Source organism: Beta vulgaris, chromosome 8 (assembly GCF_026745355.1).
Source record: "Beta vulgaris subsp. vulgaris cultivar EL10 chromosome 8, EL10.2, whole genome shotgun sequence".
Classification (NCBI taxonomy): Eukaryota; Viridiplantae; Streptophyta; class Magnoliopsida; order Caryophyllales; family Amaranthaceae; genus Beta; species Beta vulgaris.
The window spans coordinates 19,300,479-19,318,540 of record NC_079209.1 but is presented as its reverse complement, the minus strand read 5'-3'; the positions used below and the strand labels follow the sequence as shown (position 1 = coordinate 19,318,540).

The following is an 18,062-nucleotide window of genomic DNA, read 5'->3' as shown; positions in this document are numbered from 1 at the left end:
TGGATGAGGGACGGGGTGGAAGGGGAGGTCGTCGCTGCTTGTGGCAGTTTTAAGGGTGAAGGAGGAAGGGGACAGTGGTTTCAGACGTTTTTACCTATTATATTAGGCTATGTGCCTGCTATGATTATTTTTATAAAACATACCAAAAAACTGGTACCACTAAGAATCAAAATATGAGACTGAAAATAGCAGAAAGCCCATAATTAGAATTGTTCATGTCAGATTTTTTAAAAAAGGATATAAGTTAACATTATGAAGAAAAACAATATTAGAGTTTTTAGTTTTATAATCCCCACAAACACATATATATAGTTTCTAAATTCTACCTAGTTTCTGACCATTATTTATAAATTTCTCATGGTGAATTTTGGCAAATTTCAACTACTGATGAACTTTTCTTTGCAGCTGAGAAATTAGGATTCAACGGTTACATTCCACCATTTAACACTGTGAAGGATCGAGAAATTCTCAAAGGTGTTAATTATGCATCAGGTGCAGCAGGTATTCAACCTGAAACTGGTCGACATTTGGTATGCTCTGATTTCCATTGTTGTCAAAAAATTTATATCACGCAATATCACTTATTTTTATGATAGAGATATATATATATATATATATATATATATATATATAATATATATATATATATATATATATATATATATATATATATATATAACACACACACACACACACGCACACGCACACGCACACGCACACACACGCGCACACACCCACCCACCCACGCACACCCACACACACGCACACGCACACGCACACGCACACGCACACACACACACACACACACACACACACACAGATATATATATATATTAAAGATAATATTTCCTCATCGATTTAGGATATATTTGTATAGTATTATCATTATATAGTTAGGATTTCTAACATGATTAGTATTATTATTTTGTACACAATATATACTGATCAACGGAATTACTCCAAAATTACGGAGTTTTACACAATCTAACATGGCATCAAGATCATAATTTAGATCCAAAGCTACAGTGAAACTTTTTTTCTTCTGCCTTATAGGAACTCACGTCCAACAATTCACATTAAAGTTCTTCTGTTCCCTTGGTCTCACGTCCAACTTACAGACTCAAGCAACAATTTTTAATTACTCCACAATTTTGTTTATTTGTAGCCCAACTTAGTCACACTTACATAATTTCTTTGTCTCCTACCTACAACCATGACTAAGGACGGAGAAGATAAAGCTGAAGGTTCGCCTTTTAGCTAGTCGACCTCCTCCCACTCCAACTCCTACCGCGTTTCACCCCCCAAAAGTTGTGAGTATTATCAAGAAGGAAATTATCATAATTCTTGATTGAGAGAAGGCTCAATATTCATATTATGTCGAGTTATTTGACATCCATTGCCATGCATGTGATGTTTTAGACCATATTAATTCCACAACTTCACGCCCAAATATCCCTAATGAAATATGGAATCGTCTTGACTTGATTGTGAAAAAAGTGGATTTATGGAATTATCTCATCGGATCTCCTACAAACAATTCTCTACTATGGTGCTACCTCCAAAGAAACCTAGAACCGGCTTCATATAATTTTCCAAGAGAACAAGCATACTTCAGCAGTATACTTAGAAAATCATTTCAATTCCCTTCCTCTATCTAATTTTACCGACATCTCAGCCTACTACCAAAACCTGAAGAATCTCAAAGATCAATTAGCCAACATTGATCAAAAAATTTGTGAAGAAAAGCCTAACTTGCGTTTTATTTCCGGACTTGTTAATACGAATTTTGAAACTGTTGCTTCCTTGCCAACAAGTGACCCTCTTACTTCGTTAGCCCTAACTCGCCTACTTCTTGAGGACTCCCGCCGTGCGCAAGAATCTCCTTCCATGGTGCAAAATTTTGTTACCCCAGAAGACTCTAACTCTTCGGTCACAATAGGCCTACCAACAACAGCCACCGCGGAGTGGTGGTGGTGGTGGTCGGGGACAGTCCGACGTTTACGGTCGTGGAGACAGAGGACGTGGGCGTTGTCGGGGTAAACAAGGGGTAACGTCCCAACAGCAATAACAAACTTCAGCTTGGCTTGGAGAACCCTCTTGGGTCCAAACTCCTCAACATCCCACTTACTGGACTTCTTCCCTCATCATTGCCTAACAGGCCTAAGTGTACCACATCAGGCCCAACGACCCTTTTTGCTCTCAATGCAAGCCTATGTGACTCATCCAGGCCTATATGGGGCTCCCACTACCTTAACAGACCTGGGCCATGCATTTTCCACTATGAAGTTGGAGCATAATGATGATGTATGGTATATGTATTCCGGTGCACATCACATATAACAAATAATTCAGGTACTCTCATGCCCTTGTTTAATTTAAGCATTAATAATCAAATTTTAGTTGGTAATGGGGGTCGCATTCGAATAACCGGTTATGGTTATACCTCTATCGCTCGAAATGACCTAGCTTTACGTGATGTTCTCCTTGCTCCTCAAACTATCAAAACCTAATTTCGCTTCACAAATTCATCACTCATAACTTAATATCCATTGAATTTGACCATTTAGTTAGTCTGTGAATGATCTTAAAACGGATAATATTATCATAAGATTCAATAGTTCGGGAGACCTTTATCTTGTCACTGCTAGTTCGTCATCCGCTTGCATTGGAACCGCCCTCATGGACATACCTCAAGCCACCCGGCACAACCATCATGGTCATCCTGACACTCAACCTTTAAGCTTTCTTAGGAGTAATAATTTCATAGAATTTAATAAGGAGCATGGCTCCAATTTTTTCAATTTTTGCCCCATTCGAAAACATGTTTGAATTTCATTTATCACATCTAATAGTACTACCTCTTGTGCTTTTGACATTATTCATGTTGATCTTCGAAAATTTCCTGCTCGGAGTTGTGATGGTCATAAATAGTACTTAGTCTTGCTTGATGACTTTACTCACTATCTGTGGACTAACTTCATTAAAATAAAAATATGTAACCTACCCAGCCTTTGTCAATTTCCAGCAATATGTCCCTCAATTTGAATGACCTATAAAATCCTTGAAAAGTGACCATAGGCGGGAATTTGAAAATGACCCTTTCAAGCTACTTTGTGTTCGACAATGTAATTATTTTTTGCTTGTCTTGTCCCCATACTTCCTCTCAAAATAGTAAAGGTGAAAGAATGATTCACACCATCAATAATGTCATCTACACCTTACTATTTCATACCTCTATCCGTAATTATATGGGTTTATTCTTTAGAAACCACCACATATATTCTTTATATTTTACCCACAAAAGCTCTCAAAAACAAAACTCCAGGTCAAGCATTATTTAACGTACCCCAACATTATTTAAATTTTTTTGTTGTCTTTGTTTCCCTAATCTCATGGGTGTTGGGAATGTGTATGGATATAATAGTGAGTAACCGGATATTAGATCTTCCAAGCACGTAATTATACGCTTTCCTATAAGTTATTTGCCAACCCATTAGGAACAACATAATATCACGGTAATACTTATGAGATACGAAGAAGAATCATTGAATCTTGGTTGTTAATAAGTAACAATCCCAACAAGAGTTTGTAGTTTAATTTTTTTAGAGAAAACACAAGACAATTTCATTCTCTAAGAAAGTACACTAGGAAAATGATTTTCTCATCTATTCCATATGTGATATCTTCCTATATATAATAGGAAAGATTTAAAGAAGCAAAACTTAAATGACGCAACCATTCACACGAAAAGACACGCACCATTTCACGAAAGAAATGCTTCATTGGGAAAACTGAAGAACTTAGAGCTAACGCTCCCCTATGGAGCGCTCCATGGCCCTGTCAAGGAATTGGTTCTAATTCCAATTTCCCTACCAACGTTGAACGTTCGCTCTACTAAGAGTGAGTGCTCTACTGACTTGCCTTTTTTGTTTTTTTTTTTCCTCTTTCTCATCACATATCATCAACGGATACATTTAACTATGAAATGTTCCAACAATCCTCCTCCATTTATAGTATAAATGCTTTGAAATATGTACACTTGCAAACTACAAAAAATCAACTAAACTCGTGCATATATGAAAATATCTTAAAAATCGAATTTCCACTTAGTATAACATACTTTACAAATTTTCTATTAAAATGATTGACTAAACATTGAATCACTCAACCATATGAAAATTCGAAGACACTATACACACAAACTTACACAAACAACATTGTAACCTTTGACTCCATTAAAGGCCTTAAGCCCATATCCACATTCATGAGTTTTCCTAGTTAAGCCTCAAACTAGGTGAAGGGGCCAAATTTCTTACTCATATATGTAAACCTTCTATACCATGCTCTCGCAAGCAAGCAACGAAATAACCAAAGCTTTATTATGAAATTAATAAACCTCCAACATTGCGAAAAACAAGCACTAACCTTGGGATGTAATTAGAAATATTATAGTGCTCCAAATAACAAATAAAATGGGATTCTCATTGAATTCAAGATCTTGCGTTGTACAAGACGTTAATTGAGTTTTCTTCATTTGTAACTTACTTAATTAAGTCTTAAAATATATCCCTTCTAACACCCCGATAATTCTCTCTTTCCAAAAATACATTTTCAATATAAAACATAGAGAATTACCAAAGCATTATTACCCGTGTGACAACGTATCGGCTTATTCATAATTTTGGAGCGGAAAACATATAACTAAACTTCATACTTTAATATAATAAATAAATAAGTACTTAAAACCAACACACTATAAATGTAAACTTCAAACAAAACTTCATATAATATGCTCCTACTAAAGTAATAGATAAAACAATATGTTACACAAGCTCTCGGTTCCCAGATACCCATGATGCAACATCTGCAAACCTGTAGATGTTAATGCTCTAAAGAATCTACTCACCGAAATGGGTCATCTCATGATCAATATGGCAAAGCCATGATCACATATACAAACAAAGCACGTAATCAAACAATGTTGAGTACTACATAATAATACATAAACATTCCTAACATGATACTAAGAAATAATAATAACAGGGATAAATAATAATAAAAATCTAACTTTTTGCAGATAACTTTTACTGAACTACACTTTAACCATCTTTTTATTACTTCAATGGAATAGTTATTGGACTGAGTTGTCTAACTAAAACATGCCTTCACCTAGGAAGACAAAATATGGGCGCGACTCCGTATGCTAGAATGACCTGCGATATCGAGGAACTTTTGAAAAATAGGAACAGTGATCAATCCGTCTCCCAAAAAAAAGCCATGCGCTACCACCATGTACTCCAACTCCTGATTGTCCAACTTCAGACGTGCACCTATCTAAAGTTTATTACTATCCAAGTTACACTTTACGTGATTTACAGTTTATTACTTGTTATGACACACAAGTAACACAAACATATATAATCAAATATTCACCACTGAACTTCCTTTCTATCTTAGGATTAAATAAGTGATCACACAACTTACAATCCAAGATTAATTCTTTTTTATTCCAATCTTTCTTATTTGTTGAACCTAACCAACAACGAACTTACCTTTCAAAAGCATAATTTATCAACTTATCAAATAAGTCCCATAGTCCTCATAAAGTAGTGAAAATATTAATATAAGGGAACACATGATTCAACTCAACAATTATATTAATTCACCCATATGAATTAATAAACAAAGTTCCCAACCAACATGCTTGCATCAATATTCTATACAAACATGATAATCAACTCATAATCAAATCTCATAATCCACATGTTTGGACACAAGCGTAAAACATGTAAAATCCAATCATAATAGAAATATATCACATATGAACTTACAAAGTTCCTATACATGATAATACAACTTTTCCTTCCTAAAATCATGATAATAAATCATATAACACATAGTTATATATGTACCTTGTGTAAACAAACTGACAGGCCACCCTAAACCACCTTCAAAATCGCCAACTGAAAAATCTCCGCCTAAAACAACCAATATAATTCAAAGTCAATACTCCAATAAATCCCATTAATTTTAAAATACTTTCAATCCTCTTTAAAAAAAATTAAAGTTGTTTTTACCATTAAAACTTCAGTTACTTATTTTGCCTAGCATAATACTAATACACTAGTCATTAAAATCCATAAAACTCCATTATTAACACCCTTTCTAAAATTCCAATAACTTATAAAATATTAAAACTCTCTTTAAACCTACTTACACATGCATAAATTCATAAGTTAAATCAATTTCAAAATTTACAACATACTACTATGATTTTTCAATATTTAACACTCTAAAAAATCATGCTTTGATAATTAAAACTCAATCTAAAAATAATTATCAAATATGCAATTTTATTCTTTTAATACATAACTTATATAATTAAAGATGTATTAAAACAGTAAATCAAAGTTATTAATCATAATTAGTACTAAAATAAAACATAAAAACACCATCTTTAATCAAAACTTGAGGAGAAAGCTAGAAAATAATTAAACCAATGAATGAAAGAAACAAGGAAGACAAAGGCGCCGGGAGTGGACAGCAGCACCACAACAGTGGCGCAGTAAGGGTGGTGGCGGTTGTGGTGGTGTGGTTACGTTTCTTGGCGAAGAAGAGAGCATTACTTGAACAGAGGAGAGCGAATATGGGGGCCGACTCTTGGGTGAGGAGGAGAGAGAAAAATTTTGTGGTAAAATAATTTGGTTTAAGGTATTTATAAGTAGGCTTTTCCTTTTGGGCTTAGGAAAAGGTAATTGAGTTTCAATGAAGTTTAATGATGAATAGGATTGATGATTTAAAACTCCTAACATCAATAGAAATCCATTTCCTAATCCACTTAGAATTTGGATTCCTCAAGCCCATTTAAACTTCTTTTCCAAATCCAATAAGTATTTCAAACATTTTTCAAAGCATCCCTAAACAAAGATATTTTAACTTCCTTAAATCCTTCCATTGACTTTCAAAATAGTCAGCCTTCTTTAAAGAAATAAATCATATCAAACTAAATTATATTTAAATATAAATATATAAATACTAAAATATATTTATTAAATTCATAAAATTACAGAGGATTACATCGTTACTTTTATATAACATACCTTAACAACAACTTTGGCCAAATATATCAAGTTAATATAAAACATATAAAAGCTTACTAACACGACTATATGCTTATAAAATCACAAACACCACAATATCGCAATCCAATGTGTTGTGACTTGCCATTATAAACAATATATCATTAATAAAAAATATGTCATTGATACTCAAAGCATTATATCATAGTAAGTCAATAACTAGTGATATGCTGCTTGGTCCAAGCCATGAAACACATCAAACATCAATTATGAACAAATAATATGTTAATACTAAAACTAAACAAATAAATTAGTATTCTTCCTCATTTTAGTATTATCAAAATAAACACCTTATCTATTCAAACCAAGACTATGTATATAAAAACAATCATGTAAGCACACTTCTTGGATCACGAGGAATAATTAATCTCCTTCATGAAAAACCTCCTCCATAAAGTACCTCCTCCAAGAAGAAATATAATCTTCTTGTAAGAAAGAAATCCCTAAACCAAGACTTAACTCACACCAAATTATTCTTTTCGAACCGAAGAACGCATTTATTTTCACATAACTCCTTCTATTAAAGAGATTAGATCAAAGACAATAATCCATTATCTTCCAAGACATTTAATGATTTCAATTAAAACAAAATCGATATATGCTTACAACACCAAATTTAGACAAAATTTCATTGCCTCCAAATTTGATACATAACAAATTTATACAACTGGTTTTCTCACAATCATGGACTTCATAATCTCATTCTTTGAAATAATTAATCACCATGTTTGTCATTATACTTTATTCAAGTATAACACATTTCACTTTGAAAGTGAAAACAGTGAAATAATAACATTCCATAAATCAAAATCAATTTGTAGTATAAAATTTATAACATGTTAATACTAAAATCAAACAATAAATTAATATCGTCCCCATTTTAGTATTAAAAAGATAAGCAAACACTTATACTAGTGATTACCACAAAGAAATAAATCAATATTTTGATTTTGTTTTCCAACTTGTAAATTAAAAACACCACCCAACTTATACAAGATTGAGAAGTACATTTAATAATCATTGTCACCCCATGTCTAAAACATCATAAATATTCTAAATAACATAGAATCACATTTAGAACATTTAGACAGCACATGCTGAAAATGAAATTAAACACATAGCTCATAAGGATGACCTACTAACAAACATGTTTATAATTTCTACAAGTTCATATTCATGTCAATTGTCAACAATTATATACTCAACAAATTATAACAAACACGTTTACTTTAATAAGATAATACTTTTAACTTGTCCATGATTATATAATCAAAAACATAATTAATGATAGTCACCCGCTAACTATAACATGATCAATAAATAAACTTAATGATAATTATATTAATACTCAAACCAAGATCATCAAAAATAACATGTTAATACTAAAACAAATCAAATCAAATAATATTCTTTCCCATTTTAATATTAACATAAATGATAAATTTAAGATTTGAGAGTGAAATATCAACATGAACAACAACATTTATCTTCATAATGTTCCCAAATGAACATTACACTACACATGCCCATTCATAACCATAAACATATACATAAGAAATTTTTTTTAAAATAAATAAATAAAATTTCATAACCGTGTATTATTTGCGTCATTGCAACATGAGAATACTGCACCCTTGGTTTGGAAATCATGAAATGATACTATTAAACATCATTCCATCTTGGATATCGAATGGTTTCATAAACATCCATTATTGTCAAATCAAAAACCATAATCACATAAATGATTACTAACCGTCTTTGACAACATGAGCATTAGGAGAAAGTTTGCTCTCAACTTATTTTTTATCAATTAACCAAAAATAACTTTTAGAAGTTCACGAAGAACTGCACATGGTTAACAAAACATAGCAATAGCATAAGACATACTATTTCACCTACATTCATTTAGTAATGAAGAGTTTCATGGACTAAACCCATCATTGAATCAATTAAGCATAAATACATTCTTAATTAATTAAAAGGACAATATTATTATTATCTAATACTATAACATGTTATCTTATTATAATTAATACAAAAATTAATGAAGATAGTAAAAACTCACGAAATTGGGTTTCAACCATGTAGTGAAGATTTGAGAAATCCATCATTCCCAACCCCTTATTCTGTAACATTCTTCGTCTCATTCTATTCAACAATGGCATCGCAATTTCAGAAAATTAGAAAACATCTCACCCAACGAAGATCCAATTACCCAAGGATTAAATAACTTATAGGTTGTTAGAAATGTTTATGGATATAATAGTGAGTAACCAGATATTAGATCTTCCAAGCACGTAATTTTAAGCTTTCCTATAAGTTATTTACCGACCCACTAGGAACAACAAATAAGTATCACAGTAATATTTATGAGATACGAAGAAGAAACATTGAATCTTGGTTGTTAAGAAGAAATCCGAACAAGAGTTTGTAGTTTGATTTGTTTAGAGAAAACACAAGACAATTTCATACTATAAGCAAGTACACTAGGAAAATGATTTCTCATCTATTCCATATGTGATATCTTCCTATATATACTAGGAAAGATTCAAAGAAGCAAAGACTTAAATGACACAACCATTCGAACGAAAAGGCACGCACCATTTCACGAAAGAAATGCTTCGTTAGGCAAACTGACGAACTTGGAGCGAGCGCTCCATGGCCCTGTCAAGGAATTGGTTCTAATTCCAATTTCCCTGCCAACTCTGAGCGTGCGCTCTACTGAGACCGAGCGCTTTACTGACTTGCCTTTTTTGTTTTTTCCTTCTTTTTCATCACATATCATTAACGGATACATTTAACTATAAATGTTCCAACAACAGCCACTTCTCCTAATAAGCTTGCCCTTCGCTCCACTCCGTGTGTTTTTTTTGGGTACCCCCACAACCACCGTCGGTATGTGTTTCTTAATCTTGCCTCTACTAAAATGATCATATTCCATCCACTACCCTCTTGTTATCTCATACAATCATGCATTATGCCCAGCCGAGTGCGTCACCGAATCGAATTGTCAGGCCCCATTCCCCACAATCTCCCCCCCCCCCCCCGTTCTCAAGACCCACGCCCATTACCCACCCAACCCGCCATGCGCCAGGACATCAACACTATCTCCCCCTTAAATCCCATTCCCTTTTACTTGGGCCACACCCTTCTTCAACCCAATAGAGATACACCCCCCCTCTCAGTGTGGCGTGTTTTACACAATCTAACAATGTTTATGTATATGATTTATTTTGTTTAAAAACGCTCTCTTTCTTTTGATATGTATATACATTCACTATTAGGAGAACAAATACAACCTAGCTAAACCCAAGCTATGATAAACCAACTAGGTTAGGCTCCCCAAGATAAGGGCATTCAAAGAAGAAGAGTCCTACATCATCTAGCATTAACCATTTCTAACCAATCTATATCTTTGACTTTGATCTTTTTTTTGTGGAATGACTAATTATATTCTCATTATAACTTGCCTTTTCAAGCGTTGTACAGTTTTTTCAGGCATCCACACTACCTTGGTCTATAGAGCTTCACTCATAGCCCAACACGTAGAGTAGGCTTCTAAAATGAATGCTACATTGCACTTCGTCTGGAACTAAGATCTCCTTTTATGCAAATACATAATCATCCTTTGAAAGCATTTCTAAGAGCTCTGAATTCCTAACAAATACATAACCAGCTTCAAGCATTTTCATTTAGATGTAATTGACATCTTGCATCATCAACAACGCCAATACTCTGTAATATGTCAGCTATTATAAGTCTTTAATGCATCACAAGCTAAGAGATGAGTCTATGCTTTAGATAGCCAGCTTGTTCCAAATGTACTTATCCTAGAAAACCTTCTCAATCTCTGCCATCAAAATCTAATAAACCATCCGTACATACTGCTCATGCCAAAATAGGTTGTTGAGTGATACTTGCTTTGAGCTCTTACTTGACAACACATATCACTTTCCAATATAAGTTGCTTGCATGTGGTGGTTTATACTCCCCTAATGTTAATCTCTAATATACATTGAATGGCCCATTTTATCAATAGGTTATAATGTTTTGTAAAGATGGCTCACACATATATAGCCACATGGCTGCTATATTCCATAAGAGGATCTGCCTGTCGCCTTACAAACTTAGGGAGGCAAACTATTGACCTTGCTATATTCCCAACTTTGTTGCAATAAAACAACCAATCCAAAGAACGACCCTACATACCTTCTCAATCTTATTCAACATAATTTTTTAGGTAACATTTATACTTAGACGAATACACATGAACAAAAACAAGCACATTGTTGATAAGTTACAGTGTGCTTGCATACGAAAGATTCCTACTACTCTAGACTTTTATCCTAACACACATTTTCTCCACAAGCACATTCATCTACATAAATTCTTTTAGCACAAATTGGCACCCCGAAATACATAAAAGGAAGGGTAATATGAGAGAAAGTAGACTCCACTTTCACTCTATGAACATTAAGGCACTTATACCAGTAGTTTAGAAGTCATATTTTTACTCATTAATAAACATTTCAGAGGAGTCAGAGAAAATTTTAAAAGCTTGCAATAATACGACATCCAAAGTTTGTTCAACGTGCCTCTCCATCCAGTAGCCCTGCAGTAGGCATTAATTCTGGTGGTTTCTTCTGGAAGGCAGCATCAACTGGTGGTTGTTCGTGCATCTCAAAGGTTGCATCTTGGTGGTTTGTTTTGTTCTCAGTCACAAAGGTTAGTGTTTTTTTGTAGTCTGCTTTGTGATCTGTTGATATTATGGGTGAAAGTAACGGGAAAAATGGTAAGAAGGTGCAACTTATTCATGATGCATCTTCCATTTATTATTTACATCCTTCTTCTGAAGGGCCTAGCAATTCACTCACGAAGTATATGTTAGAGGGTGAGAACTTTGATGTTTGGGAAAGGGATATTATTAATTCTTTGGAAGGACAAAATAAATTTGGTTTTGTTAATGGTGATTTTGAGAAGCTTACTGATGAGGCTAGTGCTGAATTTAGTGCCTAAAAATCGAACAATTCTACAATATGTTCCTCGATGTTTAATTCTATTGACAAATCTATACAACCGAATGTTGTTGGCCATAAGATTGCTAAGGAAATGTTGTTGGATTTAAAAGAACGTTACTCCATTAATAATGGGCCTTGTTTAAATCAGCTCAAGGCTTAATATCACCTGCTTCGCCAAACCACTATAAGTGTTATTTCATATTACAATATGTTCCTTCCTGCTTGAGAAATTTTTGTGCCATGGTGAAAACACAATTTAATGAAACTGTGAAAGTAATTCGATCCAAAAGTGGTACAAATTTCACCAAGGGTTCACTTCTACAGTTTTATCTTTAAAATGACAGATTATTTCAGACATCATGTGTTAGTACGCCTCAGCAAAACGATCGGGTTGAACGCAAACACCATAATATTTTGGAGGTTGCATGGGCATTAATGTTTCAAACTTCTGTTCCTATTCATTTTTGGGCTGATTGTGTCCAGGCAGCAGTACATGTCATTAACATAACACCAACAAAACTACTTGAAGGGAAGTGTCCATATGAAATTTTATTTGGCTCTTCTCCCAATTTGGAGTTACTTCAAGTGGTTGGATGCCTTTGTTATGCTCACAACAAGCCTATAAAGAAGGATAAGTTTGGTCCTCGAAGTTGTAAATGTGTTTTCTTGGGTTACCCATTTGGTACAAAAGGTGGAAGGTCATGGATTTGGAGATAAAGGAGATTTTTGTCTCACGTGATGTCCGGTTTATGGAGGATTCATTTCCTTTTGCTAATGTGCAGAGAGAGGAACTTCACGTGTCAGATAATGCCATATATGCGGACTTAGATTTTGCACCGTACACCTCCTCGGAATCTCCTACAACCATGCCAACATCCTCCATTTAAGTGGATAGGGGGGAGTATTGAACGACCTCAAGACGCTACTCCAATAACCCCTCCTCCAACTATGCGGGTTTCTACACACTGCCCAAGGAACACTTCATCCAAGCAGGTGGTGGCAGACACTTGTGCCAGGTCTCATTCATCACTAGTCAGCCCTCTATGTCATTTATTAAACGAGAATGGAGCTGCACCTACTACGTACCGCACCCAGTTCTCCAGTAGAGAATGCAACCCTTCTACTCGTGAGCCTGAAAATGTTTCTGTTCCAAGTGATCAGCCTCGTGTTCACCGTCGTCCAAGTTGGTTATCAGATTATATTTGTCACTCAGCATATACTAAACACCACATCTCCACTTCACCAGAGTTATCGACTTCCTAAGGTACTCCAAGTTGGTTATGATAATTTTAATAATCGTCATATAAAATTTGTTGGTGCTGTGAGTACTGATAATGAGCCCAGGTTATTTAAGGATGTCATAAAACATGTTCGTTGGCGCAAGGCTATGAGAGAGGAAATAAATGCTCTTGAAAACAATGACACATGGGAGATTATAGACCTTCCTCCTGGCAAGAAGGCAATCGGATGCCAATGGGTGTACAAAATTAAAATAAAGTCTGACGGAGAATTTGAACGTGATAAGGCTCGTTTGGTAGTTCTTGGCAAGAAGGTTAAGATTATTTTCACACATTCGCTCCGGTTGGAAAAATGGTCAATGTGCGTACATCTCTTGCAGTTGTTATAGCTAATAAATGGGATGTTCATAAGTTAGATGTGAGCAACGCATTTTTACATGGTGATTTACACAAGGAAGTTTATATGCGGCTACCCCGTGGTTTTTCCGGCTCTACGCCTAACAAGGTGTGTCGTTTGAAAAAGTCCTTGTATGGCCTTCGTCAGCCTCCTCGAAACTAGTTTACCAAACTAACAACTTCCTTGCGGCAAATTGGTTTTAAACAATCACATGCTGACCACACTTTGTTTACTTATCGAAAAGGGGATGATATTTTTTCATTGTTGGTATATGTGGATGATATTTAAAAGATTTGGGTCGATTGAAATTCTTTCTTGGTATTGAATGTGCTCGCTCTTCAGAAGACATGTATATTAGTCAACGCCAATATACCTTGGATATACCCCACGAATCTGGTCTACTTGGCACAAAACCAGTTGAGTCTCCCATGCCACAAAAGCATCAATTAGCTTTGTCCACAAGTAAACTTCTTCAAGATCCTGCTCGATACAGATGTTTGGTGGGGCGTCTAATTTACCTCACTATTACTCGTCCGGATTTGTATTATGTAGTCCATATTCTATCTCAGTTCATGCATTCACCTAGACAAAATCACTATGATGCTGCCATCCAAGTATTACGGTACATTAAAGGACATCCGGGACAACGATTATTGCTTCGGGTAGATTGTGATCTTCATTTATATGCATATTGTGACTCCGATTGGGCTAGTTGTCCAATGTTGAGACGCTCGCTTAGTGGTTATTTTGTGATGCAAGGAAATTCACTTATTTCATGGAAGTCAAAGAAGGAAAATATGGTCTCTCGTTCATCAACCGAGGCCGAGTACCGTGCTATGGCTCATGCTTGTGCGGAGGTGAAATGGCTTAAAGTGCTTCTTACTTCTCTTGGTGTGCGACATAGGCAACCTGTGCGTCTATTTTGTGACAATCAAGCAGCAATTTACATTGCAGCAAACCCGGTTTTTCATGAACGGTCCAAGCATATAGACATTGACAGCCACTTTGTATGCGAGTTACTGATGCAGGGGGTCATTTAACCAGCTCATGTACGGACAAAGTTTCAGTTGGCATATTTGTTTACTAAGGCCCTTGGCGTTCCGGCCTTCACTTTTTTACTCTCCAAGTTGGGCGTTCGTGACCTTTACGCTCCCACTTGAGGGGGAGTATTTTAAATCTGTTATTTATGGTAGTTTACTTTGGTTTAGGAAACTAGTTATTTGTTTCCCAATAGAGTTATTATGTGGCCAAAAGTTTATGACAAGTAGGTTTTGCTTAAGCTCCAAGTATGTGAGCTATATAAGTTGTAAAACGTTTTCGCTATTCGGCAGTTCAATTGACAGAGTTCCTAAAAGTTTATCAGTATCTGTCACGGACAACCCCTAATTTGTCAGCAATAACATCAGGTAAATCCTTTTTTAATCTAAGTATAATGTTTTAGTTATATATTTTATATAGAATATTACAACAGGATTTAGGTTTAAAATCCGTTACTACTTGGGCATGTCACCTTAGGAAGAGCAAGAATAATAGTGTTATTGTACTAGAAGCTCACCAGTAGCAAAGAAATTAAGCACTGTATTGGTTACCTCTTCACTCATTACATGCCAAGAATCTCTAAAGAAATAAGCTCTAAAACCATCTGGTCTAGGAGACTTATCGCCTAGGGTAAAAAAGATTGCACTCTTCACTTCTTCATCAGTCTAAGGTCTTTCCAACGTTTGCACATGATCATCGTTTATAACAGGTCCCAACTACAACTTTTTTTTTTTGGATAAGCAATTCTGTATATTGATATTGGACTAAACCAAGAACCATACATCCTAGCTCTAAGCCAACCTTAGATCAACTAGGAGAACATACTCCCCTTAAGCACTTAAGCTTACAGAACAAAGAAAAACCATTTACAAGCTTCATATCCAAATTTTATCAACAGAGCTACATGTTTTCGGAATATAAGCTAAAATTCTATGTCTAATTATATATTGTATAATAATTAAAATAGTACATATGCTTGTAACTTAATCTTGCCAGTACGCCTTGTTTCTTTCCATCCAAATGTGATAGATACTTGCTTGTATCACTGCAGACATAAACCCCTCTCTTGTTTTGGAGCCTTTATAGCTCCTTCTAATCCACATGATTCATTGAGGAATATATCTTGTTTTGTTATTTTTATCTCAATCCAATCCAACATTCTATCCAACACTACTTTGTTATACACACATTCAAAGAATAAGTGCAGGTGTGATTCATCAGCATCTCCACAAATACAACAAGTTTTATCAGAGCTTATACCATAGCTTTATAGCTTCTCCCTTATTTGGAGTCTATTTGACAATCAAAGGCAGGTAATAAATTTGTGTTTAGTAATAGTCATCCTGTTCCAAACACCACAAGTCGAATTCAGATCTTCTCTAGCAGGGATAATCTGCTTATACACCTTGCTGAGAGAATATGTTGTATACAAACTCTATGATTGCATATTTATTTGTCGCAATTGATTCTTTACTTTGCACAACTACTTCACCTACGACATTCTTCACTTTCACTCTATAGATGGACACAAAGAAGCTACTTGTAATAGTACAAAAAGGCTTCATTAACATCCTCATAACTATCCATCCAACAATCTATAAAATTATCAATAACATAGATTGTATTTTACATCCTCTGAGCCTTGATAGATTGATGGAATAAAGCAGATTTCTGATCCCCATCTTTACACATAGCCATCTTAGCTTTCTAAGCTAAGAAAGAAAGGTATTGCTTGTGCACAGCTTTGGACTTTACTACACCATTAACTTCATCTTTACTAAGCGCTATATCATGAGGTTGAGCCTGCAAGGCATCCTGACATTATCTTAAGGCCTAAGACGTAATAAGATCAGCACTATGGATATTTTATCAAAGCCTTCTTAAGTCCTCATCTTAAGTCCTCATCGATCATGACACGATCCAACATACTAAAAATCCTTCCATCACCTTTTTACTTTTTACTCCATGTGAAAAGATAACTTGTACTTATAAGATCATGCATACCACAATTATTCATCATGCAACATTTGAGAGCCTCAGTTTCTTGAGGTCTAACTATATCCCAAATTCTCTCTTTCTTTTCATAAACAATTAGAGTCACACAATATCATCCAAAGGACCCAAACTATTTTTGGTAGGTCAACACCTAAAAATAGGATACGCGGTAAGGTTGTATCTCGCAGAAGAAAAAGTTTAAGGTTTTAAGTTGTCAGAAAAATTAAAAAAGATCTATTATAAAAAACTATCCTTATATATCTCTATTATATAAGTCAAGGGAGGAGGTGTGGTGTCCTCTTTTGAAGTGACTAAAATACCCTTAATGATTTAATTAATGGAATGAAAAAAATTACAAAAGCAAATCATTTAAAAATTCTCATTCCAACTTGCCATTTAAAACGAGTTTAAAATGGTATATGCATCAAATACTTCAACCAAAAATTAAATGGAAAAAATATGTATACCTTATAAAAAAAGATGGCATACATAATGTGCACATGAAAAGTCTGAACATTCACTACCTTTGATACTCTTTAATTCAGTTAAACCAACTCATTATTTTTGTTCTTTCTGTTCAATATTCATTCACAAAAAAATAATGTTAACAATCACTCACAACCTTTTTATTTTTTTACATTAGCGAATTAATATATCTAAATTCATCTAACTGTTGAATTTTTCACATTTAAGTTTAATCATAAATAAAGTACGAATGGAATATCTAATAGAATAACAAATTTTGAAATTAACGCACGCATCGCGTGCATATGAAGGCTAGTATTATATAAGGAGGGAAGGGGAGCTATTGTGTCCCCTCTATAAATTTTTACTCAACTGCGTATTAGTAAATCAACTACTAACAAAAAAGGGTGAAACAAACTCGAACTCAAATATATCATTTAATTCGTCTACAAAAGAAACATTGACTATAAGATTTAGTATATTTATGCTGAAAAAATTAAAATTACATCAATCAAATACTCCATCTGTTTCTTTTTAATCTCCACACTTTTCTTTTTAGTCCGATTCTTTTTAATCTACATTGTTGCTTTTTATATTTTTGGTAACATATCACATCTACTTTCTCCTCATTTTCCACCCAGGTCATTTATTTTTTAATATTTTAACCCACTTTTTTATTTCTCTCTCTCACTTTTCAGTTTCTCTCTCCACCTTTTCAATTTCTCTCTCATACTTTTGTACTTTCTTCTTGATTCTCCCCAAAGTAAAGTGA

At 34.5% G+C, this 18,062-nt stretch overlaps 1 protein-coding gene across 1 annotated transcript in view; it reads left to right on the top strand.

Annotated features, from left to right (window-relative positions):
- Positions 1 to 18,062, top strand: part of LOC104901306 (GDSL esterase/lipase At1g29670) — a 50,847-nt gene that overhangs the window by 11,683 nt on the left and 21,102 nt on the right. The window contains exon 2 of the mRNA XM_010688861.3: positions 406 to 530. Coding sequence (XP_010687163.1) covers positions 406 to 530 — 125 coding nt within the window. The remainder of the gene's footprint in view (positions 1 to 405; positions 531 to 18,062) is intronic.